The sequence below is a fragment of the Neophocaena asiaeorientalis genome, unplaced genomic scaffold (assembly GCF_003031525.2).
Source record: "Neophocaena asiaeorientalis asiaeorientalis breed wild unplaced genomic scaffold, Neophocaena_asiaeorientalis_V1.1 scaffold204, whole genome shotgun sequence".
In the NCBI taxonomy this organism is placed as follows: domain Eukaryota; kingdom Metazoa; phylum Chordata; class Mammalia; order Artiodactyla; family Phocoenidae; genus Neophocaena; species Neophocaena asiaeorientalis.
Genome location: NW_020173922.1, coordinates 10,485,418 through 10,508,266, shown reverse-complemented (window position 1 = coordinate 10,508,266; position 22,849 = coordinate 10,485,418). Strand labels below are relative to the sequence as shown.

At 40.5% G+C, this 22,849-nt stretch overlaps 1 protein-coding gene across 1 annotated transcript; it reads left to right on the top strand.

Moving 5' to 3' along the window:
- The first annotated feature begins 957 nt into the window (after positions 1-957).
- Positions 958-22,288, top strand: PLAC8L1 (PLAC8 like 1). The gene is made up of 4 exons (XM_024752197.1): positions 958-1,082; positions 6,083-6,219; positions 20,673-20,809; positions 22,148-22,288. The coding sequence occupies exons 1-4, from the start codon at positions 958-960 to the stop codon at positions 22,286-22,288; spliced, it is 540 nt and encodes a 179-aa protein (XP_024607965.1).
- The last annotated feature ends 561 nt before the right edge of the window (positions 22,289-22,849 follow it).

The window sequence follows — 22,849 nt, the reverse complement described above, 5'->3', positions numbered from 1 at the left end:
ACAATCATTCTCTATGGGTCTGATGAGAATATATAGTAGAGTTGGCAATTTCCGCCTGTTGTCTTTCTAGTATAAATAACATTGAATTTTTATTACAGACCCCTCCCCTCAATGTGCAATTTTCTCTAATTTTATTTCTCTCGGAACATTTTCCCAGTGTTTCTGGTGTCCGTGCCTCTATAAGACATGCTCTAGAGACATACTTCAGAGGCTCCTAAGACCCTGAAGATTCAGAGCAGTAGGGAGGCGATCACCAGCCAAGCCCTGCTTTGTTCACCAGATTCCATTTGGGCTGTGTAGGGAAGAAGTAGCAACACTTTCCCGGCATGTTCAGTGAAGTCCATGGAAGAGTAGGAGATTTCTAGAAGTTGTAAAAATCCTTAGAGACTTGGGACAACTTAGCGTAGCTTAAACTTTAGGAAACCATCTTTTATTAGGTGGTCTCAAGCACGATATCTGTGCTGCGAGACCTTTCTTTCTGTCTCTGTTTTCAGGTTATTTGTGGGACTCATACCCTCTTGCTGAATTGGACCAGCAGCCCTGGGGATGATGAGAGGCCCCCACTACTTCTCAGTTACAAGGCATGGCGGAAATCTGTAGCCTTTTGAGTCCCCTAAGGAAAGGTCAAGTGACACTTAGCTAGATAAATGTTTGCTAGCGTTATCTCTTAAAGGGATTTTTCCACCAAAGAGTAGTTTTCTTTTTATTTAACTTACACTATATCTTCAGCAGTATCTCCCTTCAGGTTAGTAAGACGGACATGCCCACAGTTAACTGTGTACCTGTCTTTAAAGAAATAAGATGTCTGCCAGTTACACTGCTATGACCTCAGGTTCCAGAATATCAAGGCAACATTCTTTAGATGTTTCATTTTGGATTGAACCTAAGTTTAGAATCAGTCAGCTTATTGTTGAAGGGAAAAGGATATCCCAAGTGACAAGAAAATACCTATTAACTATGAATTGGTTTGGAAATTACTTCTCTGAGTTTCCTGAGGATATTTCCTTCCTCAACACACACTCACCTCTATTGCTTTCACTCATATCATCTGAAGATGAACAGCATTTTATTTCCAGCTTGAGGTAGGGAGTAGGGTGATTTTACCCCCAGCTTTTGCTCTTTGGTTGGAATATCAAATCAATATCCTCCTATAAGGAGCCAGGAAAAAGAAAACTGGGCTCAGGAAGAAAGCTGCTATCATTTCCCATGTGTGCTTGAAAAGGAGGCAACTGATTATTTCCTTCTGGCCTTGCTTGGCTGGTGAAAAGAGAAGAGCTGGCTTGGATGGAAAGGTGTCTCTATTCTTAACTGAAAATGTTGCACCCTGACCAAGTGAAACTTTATTTCTGGTGGCTGCCATTAATTTCCACCCTTTTGAAACCAAAACTCAAGAGTTTTGACTTCAGTTAAGAGTTTGAAATGGTTCATCAAGGAGGCCTCAGTGGAAGGCAGAACAAACTCTTAGTACTGCCAGTTTCATTAAAGTAGAGGGTGACATGAAACCCCCCCAGGCTGAAGCACCAGGTGTGTGGGAACATGCGGTGGGGAATGTGTTTAGCTGCTAGAAGAGGTGAAGGTTAGGGTAAGGCTGAAAAAGGGGAAGGCTGTGTGTCCCATCCGTTGTTTGGTAGGAGCTGATAACTAGAATGACTGCAGTGAGTCCTCTGCCTCCCACCAGTAGAAGCCTCTCTCTGCTTCTCTCCTTTATGGTGACCAACCCTCTTGGTTTGTCTGGGACTGTTCTAATTTTAACACTGAAAGTTTTCCATCCTGGAAAATCCCTTAGGCCAGGGCAAACTGGGATGATCAGTCACCCTGATTGAATTTTAAGGTATTTGGGTAGCACATATGACAACTGAGAAACTGCCCCCAATCTCCTCCCTCTGTTCTTTGTTTCTGAGAAAAGTGGTCAGGATGCCCTAGGGTATGTGCAAGATCCTTAATTTAAATAATAACGGTAGCTGCCATCAACTGCATGCCTACTATATGCCAAGTACATAATCTTGTTTAATCCTCAGGGCGACTATGGGGGCACGATAGTTTAAATCCAATTTTATGGAAGAGGAGACCAGAGCTGAGGGCTGGGACAAGTTGTATTTTACAGGGTCAAACAACTAGAATGCAGCTGAGCCACATTTGTACTTTAGTGTGCCTGAATCGAAGCTCTGTCCTCTTTACACTAAATGAAGAAGTTGCTGAATTTGATGGCAAATGGATAGCTACTCTGATTTAGAAACTGTGTGACCATCAGCTTCACCCACTGCTTCCACTCATTCTTATTACTGGTAGTGTAAGATTCTATCTATCTAGAGTAATATACAGAGCTAAAAGCTATGTAGGAAGCTGCAATAGCTACTTTAGTCTGACACCTGTAGCAGCCCCTGAATAATTATTCAGTTCTTAAAGGAACTACTAAGTGCCTGGCACATAGCAGGTACTCGGTGAAGGGTAGCTGTGCTTGTTATTTTAATTTTGACACATGAGCTATAATCTTGAACTGAAATGTTTTAGCTAATGAATGTCAATTCAAACATTTTAATATAAAAATCACCAAAGATTCAGAGTATTAAGGAAAGAAAATAATACAGTTCTTGAGTTCAAAATTAGGCAAACACACACACAAAACCCCCTTTTTTTCCCCCACCAAGGAAAAGCTACCCTCTTAGTTATTTGATTTGCAATAGCTAGAGGACAGGCTTCCTTGCCATAATAGGTGTTACACATATAATACTGAGATAGAAGCAGAAAATTCTCTTCTAGGGCTCCAAGCTATAAGTGCGTTTCAGGGGAAAATCTAATCTAGGGGCTCAGCGCTAAGAAACTCCTTTACTAAAATTGCTGGAAACTCTTAGTGTAATAATAGAAGTCCCAGCTTGCAGGGATCACGTTGAGAGGTAAATGCCCTGGGTTATGTGGAGGCATGCAAGAAGATTTTAGGCTACTCTCAATAAAAACTCTTGATGTTTTTATGTAATCAATTCACACCTGAGAGTTGTGCCTTTACTAGAGAATGAAACATGGTTAAGGTCACATAATCTGTAGCTAGATTTGAGGAGGACTCAGATATAATGGAAGAGATGTGTGAATTGAGTTTAATCCAATTCAACAGTTGTTGTGCACCCACTAGTTTTCAAGGAGTGCACTGGATTCTGGGGATACAGGGAGAAGCAGCAGGTGCCCCCTGACCTCAAGGAGTTCACATGGAAGTAGAGGAGAGAAGATATGTACAGAGGTAGTTTCTTCAGGACCAATCTGAAGTCTTCATAGGTGTCTTAGTCTGCCCAGAATTTCATAAAAAAATACCACAGACAGTGTAGCTTACAGAAGACATACTTATTTTCTCACAGTTCTGGAGGCTGGAAGTCCAAAATCAGGGTGCCATCATGGTCCAGTTCTGGTGAGGACTCTTCTTGGTTTGCAGCCTTCTCTCTGAGTGTTTGCATGGCCTTTCCCTTCTTATAAGGCCAACAGTCCTATTGGACCAGGATCCTACCCCTATTCTATTTTTTTTTTTCCTATTCTTTATTTAACCTTAATTATCTCCTTGAAGCCCTACCTCCAAATACAGTCACATTGGGAGCTAGATCTTCAACATATGAATTTGGGGAGACACAATTCAATCCATAGCAGTAAGCTTTAGCCCACATCATAGCAAATATATTAACATGTACCCATACCTATGTTATATCCTTTTTCTTTTCTGTATACTAAGTGAAAGGATTTTAATAATTTTGCTTTTGAAATTATTTGGCTTTGAGTAATTTAATTTATGATTACCTGCTGCTTCTCAGCAGTCATTCATTCTTGGTTTTTTTTTGTTTTTTGTTTTTTCAAAATGAGAGAATTGTAATTTGTTTTCAAATGTAATAAAATATGTGTGAATTCCAAATTGGACATTCATGTGACAGGTATCATGCTAGGTTTTTGTGTTTAATTGAGCATTAACTAATTTCAACTTTGCAGTTTTTTTTTTTTTGGCGGTATGCGGGCCTCTCACTGTTGTGGCCTCTCCTGTTGCGGAGCACAGGCTCCAGACGCACAGTCTCAGTGGCCACGGCTCACGGGCCCAGCCGCTCCGCGGCATGTGGGATTTTCCCAGACCAGGACACGAACCCGTGTCCCCTGCATCGGCAGGCGGACTCTCAACCACTGCGCCACCAGCGAAGCCCCACTTTGCAGTTTTTATATTTTGTAGCCAATACTTTATTCCAGGTCTCAAACGCTTTGATAGGTTCTTGAAAAGCTTGTTAGACCCTACGTATTGTCTATAATGCCAAATGGATAAAAGGGTGGGGATGTTTCATAGCTCTACTTTCACACTTCTGGATAGGTCACTCCCAACTCTACTCGCTCTTCCAAGCTCTTGTGCAGCATTCCTAGCTGTTGGCTGGGATGCCCCTCATGTCTCACTGGCACTGTAGCTTGGCTGTGCTCCCAGCATCCTCTTCCCTTCTGCCTTACCTCCTATTCTATTTTCCTTGCCATCTCTGTTACATTGACATCACCACCTACCTGGTAGGAGATGCAGAAGCCATTGCAGTGATCATCAGTGGTCTCCAAGTCCACCCGTATCAGGTTTCAGGCTGTTATCAGGATGACTACGTGGGCATTGCCTTGGAACTTTATTATGGACACTGATTTCTATACCTCATCCCTGGAGTCCTGTACAGTGGTCTGGGGTGAGACTTGGGAATTTGTTTTTTTAACAAGCCAATGTGCTGTCAGGTTTGGGAGAGTGTGGGTAGTATTGGTGGAATGAAAAAGAGATGTGATCCTAATAACAAGAACAGAGCTCCCCATATTATGATAACTTGAAATTCCATTGGATTTAATGTCCCAAATCAGAGGTTCTCAAAGGGCTCCACAGCTGTTTCCAAGATGCCCACAGGGTGTTGCCTTAAGGATGCTCAGGAGTATTCTACTCTGGCCTCTAGGTTTTGTGTCCCAGGTGCAGAACTTTGGTGACTATTACTGTAACAACAGCTGTTACAGGAAGAAATACTGCTGTCTTTTTATTTTCTCTCAAGTATGAGGCAAGCTCTTTATTTCCTCATAACACATCAAAGACCAGGTACAAAACTCTTAATGAAGCTTGCTAAAAGGGTAGCCCCAAACAAAATAACTGCTACTATGTACAGGCTGAGACTCATTCTCATTCTCGGGCCCCTCTATCCCACTCTTGACATGCCCCTTCCATGAGGCTAGATAACAGCTTACCCTTCACTATAGGACTCACTCCAGGTATCCCCATGGTAGGCATTCAGGCAAATCTAACTTTCAGCCCCAGAAAGAGAAGGAAGTTTTTTTCTCACCTCACTTTTGAAGCCCACCCCCTGGGCCTGTATTTCTATTTCAGAATGACTGAGTGGAATATCTATGCCCTTCAGGGAAAATCGAACCAGAGTTGTACTATGTGGCTGCACGAGGACAACCATATAGTGGTTTGATATCAAGATATATTCTGAAGTCTGGGTTATTCATTTAAATGATACTACCTGTCCCACTTCAGTAGCCTCGTCCAGATTTAGATGTACCATTCAGTCCAATTCCTTATTTGTCTTTTCAACAAAGTTTCAAAATCCTTGCATACAGCCTCACTCAGGGTCACATTGTTACACAGGCTGTGTGCACAGGAAACAAGTTACCTGTCCTTCAGTCCACATAATAACCCTGTGAGGTAGTTTTTTCATCTTAAATTTGAACAAACAAAACAGAGGTTAAGCCGCTTAACCAAGGTCAGGCTTCCAGGAAGTGGCATGCTGGGGCTTGAACTGAGCACTCTTGGTTCCAAATTTGTGAATTTATTATTAAACACTGAGAAACACTGAGGAAGTAGACTGGACATTGAGTCTGAGGGACAGAACTTGGAATAATAATGCCACTAATAGAAATGGGGCAAAAAATCAGAGGAGGTACGATGGAGGAGGAGGGAGGGAGATGGTGAAGTCAGCTTGGGCTATGAAATAAGAGCCACTGGGCATCACTGGGTCCCTGTCTCTTTATCACTGTGTCTTGGCTTGATGATTATCCTTCTGAACCATCTTCTTTGTTTCCAAGTTAATCACCATCCTTGACTCTCCAGGAGCCATGCACCAGCCCAGGCTGTGGTGAAGCAGCCTGTCCGGGGAGCCAGTGGCAGGACCACAGTCACAACGATTGTCCAGACTGGTGGGGACTGGAGCACCGGCCTCTTCAGTGTCTGCAGAGATAGGAGAATTTGTATGTTTTTTCTCTTCCTTTAAGTTCTCCTTTACTATTTTCTTTCCTAAGACACCAGTGGGTAGAAAAGCTGCGTCAGGCACAAGGACAGAAATTAAATGGTTTCAGACTAACTAGACTAATATTCTAGTGACTCAAATACACTCCTTGGCAGGAATGATCTTGCTTTTTAGGGATGTGGCTGTTTTTATAAAATAAGTGATGACTTCAAAGGTTTTTTTAAATGACAAAATCCATTGCATGTAAAGACACACAAAATGGGCTCCCTTATCTGCAGCTGATGGAGTATAAATTGGTACAAGCTTCCCAGTGAATGGTTAGTAACACCTATAAAAAGGACCTCAAGTGTTATGTAGTCTTCGACCCAGTAATTACAGTTTTAGGCATTTAGTCGAAGGGAATAAATCATGTGCAAAGATTTAGCAACATCATTAAATGTTGCAGCGTTGGTTATTGTAGCAACAATCTGGAACAACTTAAATGTTCAGTGGGGGCTTCAATACAATGAATTATATAGCCATGAAAAGTCGTGTTGTAGAATAATACTTCCTGAGATGGAAAAATGTTGGGATACAATTTTAAGTTAAAGAATCAGATTGTAAAACCATGTACATTAGACATTAATTTGGGGGAATATTTAGAAAAATATCTGGAAGGATATAAATACAAATGTTTACACCAAGTGTCTCCAGATGGTACGCTAATGAATAATTTTTCTTTTTGCTTATCTCTAGTTTCTGTGAGGGAAGTGTAGCACTTTCCTCACAGAATAGTGAGGAAGACCAATCATTGAATAAGACCAATCATAAAAAGATGCTCCCTTTGTTTTTTTTAAATTAAGTTTTATTGGAGTACAGTTGTTTTACAATGTTGTGTTAGTTTCTGCTGTACAGCAAAGTGAATCAGCTATACGTGTACATGTATCCCCTCTTTTCTGGATTTCCTTTCCGTTTAGGTCACTGCAGGGCATTGAGTAGAGTTCCCCATGCTATACAGTAGGTTCTCATTAGTTATCTATTTTATACATAGTATCAATAGTGTATATATGTCAATCCCAGTCTCCCAATTCATCCCTTCCCCCCTCCCCGCCTTTTATCCATAAGTCCATTCTCTATGTCTGTGTCTCTATTTCTGCTTTGCAACTAAATTCATCTGTATCGTTTTTCTAGATTCCACATATAAATGATGTTATATATTTGTTTTTCTGACTTCACTCTGTATGAGTCTCTAGGTCTATGCACGTCTCTGCAAATTGCACAATTTTCGTTCCTTTTTATTATGGCTGAGTAATATTCCAATGTATATATGTACCACATCTTCTTTATCCATTCTTCTGTTGATGGACATTTAGGTTGAATAGCTCACTTTGTTGATTGAAATCTTTTCAGACACTGGTTTAGATGTAAAGAAGTACCAACAACACTGCCCTCTAGCTGCATGATTTTCCACTGGGTTTGAAGTTCAAAGCACATTGATTCTATTTTTACCTTAGGACATTCTGACCCATCTCTGGTACCACATGTCAGTATCCTTTTCCAGGACCTGATGTTCTTGCCCTAGGGAGTAACTCGGTCACAGAATCTTTTTTTTTTTTTTCTGCCGGGGGGTGGGGGTTGGGTGGGTGGGGGACTGTCCTTTTTGATGGATGAGGGCCAGTCTCTTAAGTTCAACAGACTCTGGATCCACTATTTTTGAAGAATATGGCTCCCCCACCCTTTAGAGGGTCTGGCAAGACCTGGATTTATCCTAAAGCCTCACAAGATGGATCAGCCAGAGAGCTCTGAGCTGCTACCTGATCCACGTCCTTATTCAGCTGAGTCTTGGCTGAGGCAGAAACTCTTAACAAAATTTTTGGTGCTCTGATCATCCAAGCCTGAGCCTTCACTGTTTGCCTGGGCCTCACAGAGAAGAGACCGCCCAGCACCAAACACTACCCTCCATCGCTGTCCCTTTGACCATCTGACCCAGAGCTCAGCAGATTTCTTCCTGCCACAGCTACCCATGTGTACTTCTGACCAGACAATTATGGCAGCTGTTCTCTGAATCACTCAGGATTCTTCCTGGTTCTTGTTCACATTCTCTGACTTTGGTTGTCACCCAGTACTGTGGTACAGAGAAGGCAGAATAGCCACGTGGAGATGTGGAGACCTAGCCCCAGTTTGGGGAGTGGACCATTTTCCTTTCATAGCTTATAGGTCGTGGTTGGAGGGGTGAGGGTATCAGTGCATTTCCAAGTAGAGCAAAGCCTGGAACATAACGTAGTGGTTAGGAGAGCACATTTGTATTGGATATAGACCTTGCCTTGAATCTTAACTCTGCTTCTTACTGGCCATTTGACCTTGAACAAATTCTCAGGGCCTTCATTTTTCCAGCTCTGAAATGGGGGTAAATAAAGGTGCCCACCTTAAAGATTGTCAAGATTAAAGCAGATAATGCATAGAACCCACTCTAGAACACTGGCTTGGAACATAACTGGATCAGAGTTTTTTTTGGTTGCATGCTATATATTGGGTTAAATAGTGTCCCCTCAAAATTCATGTCCACCTGGAGCCTCTGAATGTGACCTTATTTGGAAATAGGTTCTTTGCATTGTTGTCAAGTTACAAAGAGGTTATAATGGATTAGGGTGGGCCCTAAGCCAGTGGCTGGTGTTCTTGTAAGAAGAGGGAAATTTGGACGCACACACAGAAAAGATGGCCATGTGAAGACAGGCACAAATTAGAATAATGCATCTATAAGCCATGGAATGCCAAGGATTGCCAGCAACCACCAAAAATTTGGAGAGAGGCATGGAACAGACTTTCCCCCAGAGCTTCCAGAAGGACGAAGCCTGCCAACACGCCAATTTCAGACTTCTAGCCTCCAGAATTCTCCAATGAGAGAATACTTTCTATTGTTTTAAGATGTCCAGTTTGTGGTATTTTGTTATGTCAGCCCTAGGAAATTAATACACAAGCAAATATAGGATTTCATTAGAAGGTTATGGGGTAGCTCACAAAATCAGGAAATCAACTAAAAGCTAAGCTTAGGAGGGACAAGATGCATTATCAGGAGATAGCTGAAAGTCTGGTCAACTCCAAACATTTTAATCCTTTTGCTTTTCTGTCTGAGAATTGCTGTTTCAGCAATGGAGCCCAATCTGCCTAGCCTAGGTCATGACTGCTGCTTGACTAGGCCAGGGCATTTTGAATGACAGTTCTCTTATTTCCCACAATAGGGAAGGGATAAATTCCTAAATTTACTATTGGGGTGTGTTACTATGAAAATTCCAACAAATATACAATAATGCACTTAGTAAATCATAGGTATTAATGTCATTGTTGTTATAAATTTTTATTTTCCAGAGTGTTGAGAGCAAAGAATAGAATCAGGAGACTTAGATTGGTTGCTGCCCAATCCCAAGAGTACCTAAAAAGTTGACCAAAGAAAGGACCACATGCCACCCCCTCAGCCTTAAACATTGTTTCACTGCTTAGTTCTGCACTCCACCCCCATCAGTGTTCAGGAAGCCAACCACACGGGTCTTCTGGGTCCCTGCTTGTCCATTGGAGAGCCCATTCTAGGGGCAAGAAGGAATGACATGTGGAGAATACAATATTCTTTACAGCTGGACGTGATCTGTGGAGGAGAGGCCATGAATATACAGTACCGGCTGATCTCAAATGTACTGTGTCCTAATTGTTGTTCCCTGGATGGGCCTCCATTTTGTAACTGCTCATAGTATCTCTAAGCTAATGGTCTCACAAGAAAAAATTTATAGGCAGTATCAATTTATACACTGGTGATCTGCACCATGATTCCCAGGATGCAGCTGGAGTATGAGTGCTATGAGTCTTAGGTTTTTTTCCTTCCTTGTTTAAAAGGGCAACGTCATCCACAAAGTTTTATTTTAATCACATCACTGTGACAATACTTGTGACAAAATTGGAAACAAAAGGGACATCTTCTTTCCATGACTGTTTCACGTCAGATTCCCATCTTGGGATAGTTTACCATTAAATGTTGAGAATTACTGCTACAATTTGTCATCCATTAAGCAAAGGGTACATTATGAAGAGTGATAATTTCCATTTATTTTTGACATTTTGCTTCTTCATTTAATTGCACTTCTGGTTTTTAAACTGCCTCCCTCTTTCCACCTCTGTGCTTTCTTCTGAATTCACACTGCCCTGGGATGAGAAAATGGGTGCTTTTGTGTCCTTTGAGGATGTGGTTTCTGAAAGCTCAGATGTGAAGCTGAAGTGGAGGTGAAATAAGTGGCTGTGAAATGGCCTTGTGGGTGAAAGGCTGGCTGTTCCAGCTGGGGATGTTTGTGATATTGCCCCAGAGGAGGTTTATGTGGAAGGTATAATCAACACTGGTTTGTAATTCAGCCAGCCTTTACTGAGTTCCTACCTATGTATGGTCATGTGATAGGCGCTACAGATATAATAGTGACGAAGATAGAGACGGTCTCTTTGAGTACATAAGCAATAAGCAAATAGACAAAATAATTGCAGTGGTGCTGAGTGCCGTGGAGGAAGTAAACAAGGTGTTTTGAAAGGAAATTACAGGGGGCAAAGGATGGCCTCTCTGAGGAACTGACTTAAGCTGATACCTGAGAGATGCGAAAGAACCAGCCACTAAAATCACTTTTCCTGTGGAGGCACCACAAGCACCAGGCAGTAAAGGGCTTTGTGTGGACAAGAAGCCATCAGAGGCCCAACGTGGGTGGGGTGAAGCAGTCTAAGAATTTCTTTGGTTTTCTGGAAGAGGAAGGAGGCATGAAAAGGCCTCAGACTGGGATTTGTGTCCTTGAACTGTATCTTGGGTAAACTGTACACTGTACACTGCAGTCTGAAAGCAGGGACCACTGGTCCTGCTCATTGGTCTTGGCCAGCGGAGCACCTGACCAATAGAAGGCGCTAATGAATAGTTCCTGAATGACACATCTATGAATGAATTTTAACCTGTATTCTCACTTGCTTCCTTCTTTCCTGCACTTCATTGAAACAATCACAAAGACTTAGATTCAGAAGGGATATTGGGGTCAGCTGGTCTGGCCCCTCACCAGCTTGTCTAAGTCCCCTCTGTAGCAAGCCTGGTAAGGACCTGACAGGCTTGGCTTTCTGAACATTTCTGGAGAGGAGGGCTCCTCTCCCTTGGAGCCATCTCAGTGCTTTAAAAAAAAAAAAAAGATTTTTAATAGGTTACCAGGTACATGATGCAAAATTCAAAAGTACCTACCCCTTAGGTATATGAAAAGCAGCAACTCCATCCTTGCCCTCCTGCCCTGCCCAGTTCTCCTCAGAGGCCACCACTCTTACCTGAGCCCCAATATAGTCTATATGCTTATAAATATATAAAAAATTTTAATGAAAATAGATTAATCTTTTTATTATAAAAGTATCATATAATCATGGTAAAAAAGAAAAATGCAAAAGGCTATAAAAGAAGAAAGCAGTATCCTGTAATCCCAGTGTCATAGATATACATTGTTAATATTTTGGTATCTATCCTTCCAGATTTTTTCTGTATATGTGGTATATATAATTGACACAACTAATAGAATTGTAAACACACACAGTTCTGCATCTTTATTTTGTTTTAATTTAACAATATAGGTGACCATATTGTGCAGACCATATCAGCACTTCTGAAGCTAATATTTTAAATTGCTGCATAGATTCCATTGTATGAATGTACCATAATTTATTTATCCAAAAATTCTTATTTGTGGATCTTTATGTGGTTTCCAGACTTTTTGCTATTCAAACCAATGCTTTGTGAGTATTCTTGTATTGGTGCCATTTTGTATGTGCGTGAGTTATCTGTTGGACAATTGCTGAGGGTAAACCTACTGGTCAGATAGTACGTACCTTTTTAAATCTTGATAGATGTTTCCAAATGGCTCTCCATTTAGAAGTTGTACTAATTTACACTCCCACCCACAATGTATGAGCATGCCCCATTCCTTATTTATCTATTTATTTATTCTTGGCTGAGTTGGGTCTTCATTGCTGTCCCCCCACCATTCCTTTTTTAAGCATCTCTTATTGTTAGATTCTGCCTCTTTGTGATAATTGACCTGAAATGTGCCTTGCTGCAATTTCCACGCACCTTTCCTACTTATGTTCTTTGGGGCTCCACACTGTGGTTTTGTGTAGCCTTCTTCTTTTTATCTCGACTCCCCCTGTGAGTTAGAAGGATGAATGATGAACCACATTCCATGCTTGAGGGTGGAGTTCATGTTAGAGAATAGGCCAGGAATGTTTAGGCTGTGGGAGCTGACATGACCACTAGGCCTTTGGGGGGAAGAGGAAGAGGCTGAATTTATGGCATGGATCTCTCTTGAGCCTGAGCTTCTTTTTTAAAAACAGTACACACACATACACACACACACACACACACACGTGCACACACATACTTGCATATATATATATATTTTTTTACTTCACAAATAACATATGAATATGTTCACTTTATTAAAGAAATGAAACATTACAGAAAAGGGAACCATGTCACTCTTTTTTATTAAATCAATTTGGAGTGTTTTCTTCCAGATCTTTTTCTCTGTATTTACATATGCATCTATTAGTAACATATACTATTGCTTTGTAACTTTTTAAACAAAGCATAAATGGTATTATGCTGTAATATCATTATGCAATTTGATTTTTTTAACTCAAAATATGTCTCAGAGATTTATCTCTGTTGGTACTTAATTGATCTTTCATTGCATTCTTAATTATTCCCTAGTATGATCTGCACCATCATGGTTTATTTACACGTTTGTCTATTAATGTACTCTTTTTAAATTTGAAGCCACAAATAATGCTGCAGTGGATATCCTTGTACCAGCCTCTTTGTGTGCATGTGTAAGCATTACTCTAGGGTAGATGCTAACAAGTGGAGTTACTGAATCCCAGAGTATTTAAAATTTTACGAGATTCAGCCAAGTTGCTTTCCAAAGTGACTGTGCCAGTTTCCATCTCCATCAGTGTATGGAGCACCTATTTCTCTGTGGTGCCCCACAGCATTTGACATGCTCTAAAAACCTTAAAGTGTGGCCAGCCCTGAACCAAGATGGCAGAGTAGAAGGACATGCTCTCCCTCCCTCTTGTGAGAACACCAGAATCACAACTAGCTGCTGGACAGTCATCAACAGGAAGACACTGGAACTCACCAAAAAAGGTACCCCACATCCAAAGACAAAGGAGAAGCCACAATGAGATGGTAGGAGGGGCGCAATCGCAGTAAAATCAAATCCCATAACTGGTGGCTGGGTGACTCACAGACTGGAAAACACTTATACCATAGAAATCCACGCACTGGAGTGAAGGTTCTGAGCCCCACATCAGGATTCTGAACCTGGGGGTCCAACAACGGGAGGAGGAATTCCTAGAGAATCAGGCTTTGAAGGCTAGTGGGATTTGACTGCAGGACTTCGACAGGACTGGGGGAAACAGAGACTCCACTCTTGGAGGGCACACACAAAGTAGTGTGCGCATTGGGACCCAGGGGAAGGAGCAGTGATCCCAAGGGAGACTGAACCCAACCTAGCTGCTAGTGTTGGAGGGTCTCCTGCAGAGGCGGGGGTGGCTGTGGCTCACTGTGGGGACAAAGACACTGGCAGCAGAAGTTCTGGGAAGTACTCCTTGGTGTGAGCCCTCCCAGAGTCTGCCATTAGCCCCACCAAAGAGCCCAGGTAGGCTCCAGTGTTGGGTTACCTCAGGCCAAACAACCAACAGGGAGGGAACCCAGCCCCACCCATCAGCAGTCAAGCCAATTAAAATTTTACTGAGCTCTGCCCACCAGAGCAACAGTCAGCTCTACCCACCACCAGTCCCTCCCATCAGGAAACTTGCACAAGCCTCTTAGGTAGCCTCATCCACAAGAGGGCAGACAGCAGAAGCAAGAAGAACTACAGTCCTACAGCCTGCGGAACAAAAACCACATTCACAGAAAGATAGACAAGATGAAAAGGCAGAGGGCTATGTACCAGATGAAAGAACAAGATAAAACCCCAGAAAAACAACTAAATGAAGTGGACATAGGCAACCTCCCAGAAGGAGAATTCAGAATAATGATAGTGAAGATGATCCAGGACCTCGGAAAAAGAATGGAGGCAAAGATCGGGAAGATGCAAGAAATGTTTAACAAAGACCTAGAAGAATTAAAGAACAAACAAACAGAGATGAACAATACAATAACTGAAAGGAAAACTACACTAGAAGGAGTCAATAGCATAATAACTGAGGCAGAAGAACGGATAAGTGACCTGGAAGACAGAATGGTGGAATTCACTGCTGTGGAACAGAATAAAGAAAAAAGGATGAAAAGAAATGAAGACAGCCTTAAAGACCTCTGGGATAACATTAAATGCAACAACATTCGCATTATAGGGGTCCCAGAAGGAGAAGAGAGCGAGAAAGGACCTGAGAAAATATTTGAAGAGATTATAGTCAAAAACTTCCCTAACATGGGAGAGGAAATAGCCACCCAAGTCCAGGAAACGCAGAGAGTCCCAGGCAGGATAAACCCAACGAGAAACATGCCGAGATACATAGTAATCTAATTGACAAAAATTAAGGACAAAAAAAATTATTAAAAGCAACAAGGGAAAAAAGACAACATACAAGGGAACTCCCATAAGGTTAACAGCTGATTTCTCAGCAGAAAGACTACAAGCCAGAGTGGATAAAATTAGAAATGAAAAAGAAGTTACAACAGACACTGCAGAAAAACAAAGCATCCTAAGAGATTACTACAAGCAGCTCTATGCCAATCAAATGGACAACCTGGAAGAAATGCACAAATTTTTTGGAAAGTATAACCTCAAAGACTGAACCAGGAAGAAATAGAAAATATGAACAGACCAATCACAAGTAATGAAATTGAAACTGTGATTAAAAATCTTCCAACAAACAAAAGTCCAGGACCAGATGGCTTCACAGGTGAATTCTATCAAACATTTAGAGAAGAGCTGATATCCATCCTTCTCAAACTCTTCCAAAAAATTGCAGAGGAAGGAACACTCCCAAACTCATTCTGTGAGGCCACCATCACCCTGATATCAAAACCAAAGATACTACAAAAAAAGAAAATTACAGACCAATATCACTGATGAATATAGATGCAAAAATCCTCACCAAATACTAGCAAACAGAATCCAGCAACACATTAAAAGGATCATACACCATGATCAAGTTGGATTTATCACAGGGATGCAAGGATTCTTCAATATGCACAAATCAATCAATGTGATACACCGTATTAAGAAACTGAAGAAGAAAAACCATATGCTCATTTCAATAGATGCAGAAAAAGCTTTTGACAAAGTTTAAAACCCATTTATGATAAAAACTCTCCAGAACGTGGGCATAGCGGGAACCTACCTCAACATAATAAAGGCTATATATGACAAACGCACAGCAAACATCATTCTCAATGGTGAAAAACTGAAAGCATTTCCTCTAAGATCAGGAACAAGACAAGGATGTCCACTCTCACCACTGTTATTCAACATAGTTTTGGCATTCCTAGCCACAGCAATCAGAGAAGAAAAAGAAATAAAAGGAATACAAATTGGAAAAGAAAAAGTAAAATTGTCACTGTTTGCAGGTGACATGATACTATACATAGAGAATCCTAAAGATGCCACCAGAAAACTACTAGAGCTAATCAATGAATCTGGTAAAGTTGCAGTATACAAAATTAATGCACAGAAATCTCTTGCATCCCTATACACTAATGATGAAAAATCTGAGAGAGAAATTAAGGAAACTCTCCCATTTACCATTGCAATAAAAAGAATAAAATACCTAGGAATAAACCTACCTAGGGAGACAATAGACCTGTATGCAGAAAATTATAAGACACTGGTGAAAGAAATTAAAGATGATACCAACAAATGGAGAGGTAATCCATGTTCTTGGATTGGAAGAATCAACATTGTGAAAAGGACTATACTACCCAAAGCAATCTACAGATTCAATGCAATCCCTATCAAATTACCAATGACATTTTTTACGGAACTAAAACAAAAAATCTTAAAATTTGTATGGAGACACAAAAGACCCCAAATATCCAAAGCAGTCTTGAGGGAAATAAACGGAGTTGGAGGAATCAGACTCCCTGACTTCAGACCATATTACAAAGCTACAGTAATCAAGACAATATGGTACTGGTACAAAAACAGAAACAAAGATCAATGGAACAAGATAGAAAGCCCAGAGATAAACCCACACACCTATGGTCAACTAACCTATGACAAAGGAGGCCAGGTTGCAAATCAAAACTACAATGAGGTATCACCTCACACCAGTTAGAATGGGCATCATCAGAAAATCTATAAACAACAAATGCTGGAGAGGATGTGGAGAAAAGGGAACCCTCTTGCACTGTTGGTGGGAATGTAAATTGATACAACCACTATGGAGAACAGTATGGAGGTTCCTTAGAAAACTAAAAATAGAATTACCATATGATCCAGCAATCCCACTACTGGGCATATACCCAGTGAAAACCGTAATTCAAAGAGAAACATGCACCCCAATGTTCATTGCAGCACTATTTACAATAGCCAGGTCACGGAAGCAACCTAAATGCCCATCGACAGACAAATGGATAAAGAAGATGTGGTACATATATACAATAGAATATTACTCAACCATAAAAAGGAACGAAATTGGGTCATTTGTTGAGACGTGGATGGATCTAGAGACTGTCATACAGAGTGAAGTAAGTCAGAAAGAGAAAAACAAATATCTAATATTAACACATATATGTGGAAACTAGAAAAATTGTACAGATGAACGGGTTTGCAGGGCAGAAGGTGAGACACAGATTTAGAGAACAAACTTACGGACACCGAGGCGGGTTAGCGGCAGGGGGGTGGTGGTGGTGGTGGGATGAATTGGGCGATTGGGATTGACATGTATACACTGATGTATATAAAATTGATGACTAATAAGAAACTGCTGTATTAAAAAGTAAATAAAACAAAATTCAAAAATAAAAACACCTTAGAAAAATTTGGCATTCTTATAGGTAATAAATGGTTTCTGATCGTCTTAGTATGCAATTCCCTGATTACTAACGACATTGAGCAGCTTTTCGTGTTTTTTCTTGGTCATTTGTATTTGTTCTTTACCTGTTCATGTCTTGTGTTCATTTTCTTCTTCTGTTTAATCCTTGATGTATTGATTTTCAGGAATTCTTTGTATGTTCTGGATACTTATCCTTGGTCTGTGATTTATTTAGCGAAATTTCCTCCTAGCGCCCCCTGAAGACAAAGGATTCCATCATCCTACCCTTGTGCATCTCTTGTTGAGCACAGTGTTTATCCCACAGCACTCCATCTCGGTACATCTGACCCAAGGATCTTTCCTAAAGAAGTTGCATGATTTCAGACTCTCCACAGGAATAAATACCAAACAGTGGTAGTGAGGGCACTGTCTTAGAACACACAAATCCACAATTGTTTACTAATTAAATACATAAAACATGAGAACATTTGGGCATATGTGGTATGTGTAGTAGTTAAGACTTTGGAGCCAGACTATTTGAGTTTAAACGTGACCTCTGCCCCTTCTTAACAAATGTATGAACTTGGGCAAATGGTTTAAGTCCTCTGGGCATTCGTTTGCTCATCTGTAAAATGGGCCTAATAATAGTAAATTTTATAGGATTGTTGTGTGAATTAAATGAGTTACTAAATGTAAAGTACTTTTAGCGGGGCTTGGCACATGGTGAAATCTGTATAAATATTATCTATTATATAATAAAACTTTGGCTTTTATAGTTTTTTTTTTTTTATCATGTCTGACTTCTGTCCCAAGGTAATTGAATTTTGGGTGTGTTTCCTCAGTATCTAGTACTCCCTCATAATGAACACTTAGATAACCTGGATATACAAATGGAAAGGCTTAAAAATAAAATTAACAGCGTGTGTTATATGAGTCATAAAAATAAGGTACAGGAGTTTCAGTGCACAAAACAACTTCTTTACAATATGCTTATTGAGGATGGTGGGTATTTCTCTCTGCCAGTTAAAGTGGTGCAGCTCAGGCAATTGGGTAAAGACAATTTATTACTCACTTAGCTTGCTAGCTGTATAATTATGCAACTTTTGATTAATTTTTTATCTGCAGGGATATACACTACAGTATTTTGTAATTCATGCATAAGTTTTGATTGATTTTTATGTGCCATGATTTCAAAGTCCTCTAATTCAGGGTTGCATACAGTATTACCACTCTGAACTCACTGCACGTTCATGGGCCATTTGCTGTCCTCTGACCTGTTTATACCAGTTGTCAGTGCTGAGTGGGACCTGCTGATCTCGCTAGGAGTAATGATTTTTTTTAAATGTGGGACAAAACATCTCGGACTTAATCAAGGATGAATTTAGTGTTTGCTTTGGGCCAAGTGATGCCTATAATACATGATTTCGTGATTTTCTTAAGATTCCTGACGAAATAGATGTTCTGTTTCTCAGATAGGCTGCTCCTTGTCCCCCTCCCCACTCCAGTCCTCATGCCCTCCATGCACATGTTCTACCTCACCTCTTATATGAAACTGGAGAAGTCCAGAGTCCAGGTACATCTCTTGGAGGTTCTAAGATAAAACAGCATTCCTAGATTTCTGCTTCTTTGTCACTGAATTTGGGAGTGGGACTCTGCACTCCTCACTGCTGAAGAGGGAGGGAGGGATGAGGCAACAGAGACAGGTGTTTGACAAGGAATTCTTCTAGTATGCTAGTGACATGGCATGTGAGCCTTTGTGTCTGGTGCACTAGAAGGCTATGAACACTACCATTTCACACTCATTAGAATGGATAAAATAAAAAAGGCTGACAATAGCAAATGTTGGTGAGGATGTGGAACAACAAACTCTCATACATTGCTGGTGGGAGGCTAAAATGGTACAAATACTTTGGAGAACTCTGTGTAAATTTCTGGTAAAATTAAACATAAATCTACCCCATGACCTAGCAATTCCATTTCCAGGAATCCACCCAAGTGAAATGAAAATATTTGTCCACGTAAAGACTTGTATATGAATATTCATAGTGCTTATTCATAATAGCAAAAAATGGAATAAACAGTGGGAGAGTGGACAATTTGTAGAACATTTATACATTGGTAATGCTACTCAACAATAAAAGGAACAAACTGCAGATATACATAACAACATAGATGAATCTCAAGAAACGTGATGTTGAACAAAAGAAGTCAGATACAAAAGTAAACATGATTCCACTTATACGAAGTCCAAATCGAGGTAAAACTCATCTATGGGAATAGAAATCAGAATAGTGATATGTCTGGAGTGGGGTTGGGAGGACTGGGATTGTCTGGGAAGGGGCACACGGGAACTCCCTGGCGTGATGGCAGTGTTCTACACGTTTGGTTACGTGGGTGAATATGATTGTCAGAACTCATCCAACTGAACATTTATGATTTGTGCATTTTCTTGTTTATAAATTATGCCTCAATAACATTTATTGAATACATTTTTAAAGGTTATGGTTAGTTTTTTTGCTCTTTCATAGTTCAAATTATTTGTATTCGTCAAGGTTGTTATCTTTTGCAATGATATAGCATCTTAATCGTTTACTGGGGGTTCTTAACCTGTGGTCCAGTGATAGTTTTCAATGGATCCTTGAACCCCGTGAAACTGAATGCACAATTTTGCATGTCTGTGTTCATGTATTTTTCTCTCCCCTTCAGGAGCAAGTTCATACCTATCACCATATTCTCAAAAGGTTCCGTGACCCAAAACGTATTTAAAAGAGAACCTCTGTGTTAATGGTTCATGCAGGATGTGTAGGAAACAATATCAGTAGTTAAAGATGAATGAATGAATAAATGACCAACTGTTTCCAGCTGATGTTCAAGGAACCAAGCCTGTACTAGTTTACAGATTAGAACTGGCAGATGTCAGTGGCTCCATGCAACTGCAAACGTTAGAGAAACCTTCTGGCCTGAGAAATAGAATAAAGTCCTTATAAGAATAGTAGGCAGAATCAGTGTACCATATAAGAGCTTTCAATCACATTTATAGAAGAAGACGCCTGCTGTTCAAAAGTATCTTATACTGTGTCTATTTTAAATATTGAAATTAGATAGATGAACATAAGAGAGGCAACAGTTATGTTTCAACTATAAAAAATTATTTAATGCTTTTCTCTTGACAGAAAAAAACAGTTACTGTAGTGAATGTTATCAGAATTGTAGCAGGTTCAGCTTTGCCAGTGTTTAACAAAAGAAGACAATTTTGGTGTGGCTCAGTTACGGCAATTCTCATATAGTGAGTTTTGCAAATTGGTTATTCATTCTCAGTCCCTGATTGCAGGGGGACAATGCAGTATTAAATTGATGGCATAGGGCTACAAATGCTCTTTGAGATGTGAAGTTGCTCCAAGCACAACTGAGAACCTGAGCTTGCTTTTATGTGGTTATTGACAGGTTTCTGTGGTCTCATTTGTCCCATGTGTCTTGAGTGTGACATCGCCAGGCATTATGGAGAGTGTTTTTGTTGGCCATTGTTACCTGGGTCCACCTTTGCACTAAGAATTGGCACCAGAGAGAGACATAGAATACGGGTAAGTGTGTTTGGATATATATGTGAAGCTGGATCTGTATGAGAACCTGGATGCCTTTCAAACCTGTGATTTTTTTTAAAAAAATGAGGTGTGGGTGAGGATGTTTAAAAACACCACACTTAGTGGAATACTTTGAGAAAGGAAAGGGAAGAAATTTCTGACTTCATTTGTTACTAGGATGTATATTAACGAAAATGCCACATCGTGAAGGGTATTTCCAAGGGGGACCTATTATAATGTAGATCGTTGGCCACTTCTGTTTCTCTGTCTCTTATTACATCCAGAGAAGATGATAGGTAGAAGTGCACCAAATTTGGAGGATACACTTGGGATAATCTCACTTAAAATGTAGCCCATCAGCATATACAGAATTCACTTTGGGGGTTCCCTGGGGACCCTTCAAAGAGCCAATTTCCAGTGCAGCTGAGACTGAGGTACAATGAGAGATTGAGGACAGACATGTCATACCTACTAAGATGTGGACAGATAAAAAGGCATCTTTTTATTTTATTTGTTTTTTTATTGGAGTATAGTTGCTTTACACTGCTGTGTCAGTTTCTGCTGTACAGCAAAGTCAATCAGCCACACATATACATGTATCCCCTCTTTTTTGTATTTCCTTCCCATTTAGGTCACCACAGAGCACTGAGTAGAGTTCCCTGTGCTGTACAGTAGGTTCTCATTAGTTAAAGGCATCTTTTTATATATTCATGTGAAATGATCCCTAAGATATATTTTTAAGTGAACAAAAGAGTAAGGCGTATAAGTATGTAATGATTTACTTAAAAAGACTATATATATGTAGGTAAAATGTAATGTGTATATATCTGTATGTATCTATATATTTGCCTAGACATAGAATTTATTTGGAAGTGTATATAAGAACTACCAACAACGGTAGCCCCCGACAGGTAACTGGGTGGCTGGTGAGAGCTGTAGAAGAGGGGGGATTTACTTTTTATTTCCTATCCCTTCTTACTGTGGGGATTTTGGACCATGTGCATTTATTACTCCAAAAAAGTAAATAAAATAATTATAAACATTAAGTTCTAAGAGGAAATAAAAAGATGTTGACAGAGAATTTTCTGTCAGTGAGACAGTGGTTTCAGGTATGAAGTCTTGAGGGCAGGTCTCTGAATTGCAAGGATTGATTAGCAGTCGAGCTGCTTGGCACTTGGGTAACGCGGTGGAGTTGTGTCCCTGGGCGATGACTTCAGGGTGGTGGTGGATCTTGGGGGCAGTGGGTGGGATGGGCCATGAGGTAATACTGCAGAGGTTCCTGGGAAAGGGAACTGAGCCTGTACGATTGAGCCAGAACAGAGACCCGGTCTCCCCTAGGGCACGCTGTGCGAGGACTGGCTGGCAGTGCACTGCTGCTGGCCTTTTTCCATCTGCCAAGTGGCCCGGGAACTCAAGTTGAGGACCTCCCAACTGTATGAAATCTATGCGGCCCCTTCGACTAAGGAAAATCTTATCTGACAGCAAGAAATCTCCTCCTCACTTTCCTGCACCCTCCTCTCAAATCCCTCTTAGTAGAGAGATTGTTCTTAAGGTTTCACTGAAATAATATGAAAATAAATGATTTCCCACTACTGTCTTTACTGTTGTCCTTTCTTTACACGTACCCCCGATGAAGACTCTGTTATTTGTCTGAATTTGCTATCCCAGCCCAGCCATATTAGGCAGATTCGAGAGGTGAGTTTTTTACCCTCCATCACCCTGCCTGGAGTTTTGGAAGGCTGCATTTTCCCCCATCTTCCCCTTTTCACAAGAGATGTCTGGGAAGCTGGAAGAACTATTATATGGCTAAGCTAAGCCTCTTTTCCCAAAGTACCAATGATGGGGCAGAAGACGGTTTATTTTATTTTTTTATTATTTTTAAAAACTTTTATTGGATTATAGTTGATTTACAATGTTGGGTTAGTTTCAGGTGTACAGCAAAGTGAATCAGTTAGCACCTGGACTGGGCCCTAAATATCACTGTAATGCAGGAACATTGTCCTTCCCTTGTCCTGACTCCTTCAGTCCTGACTGGCATAA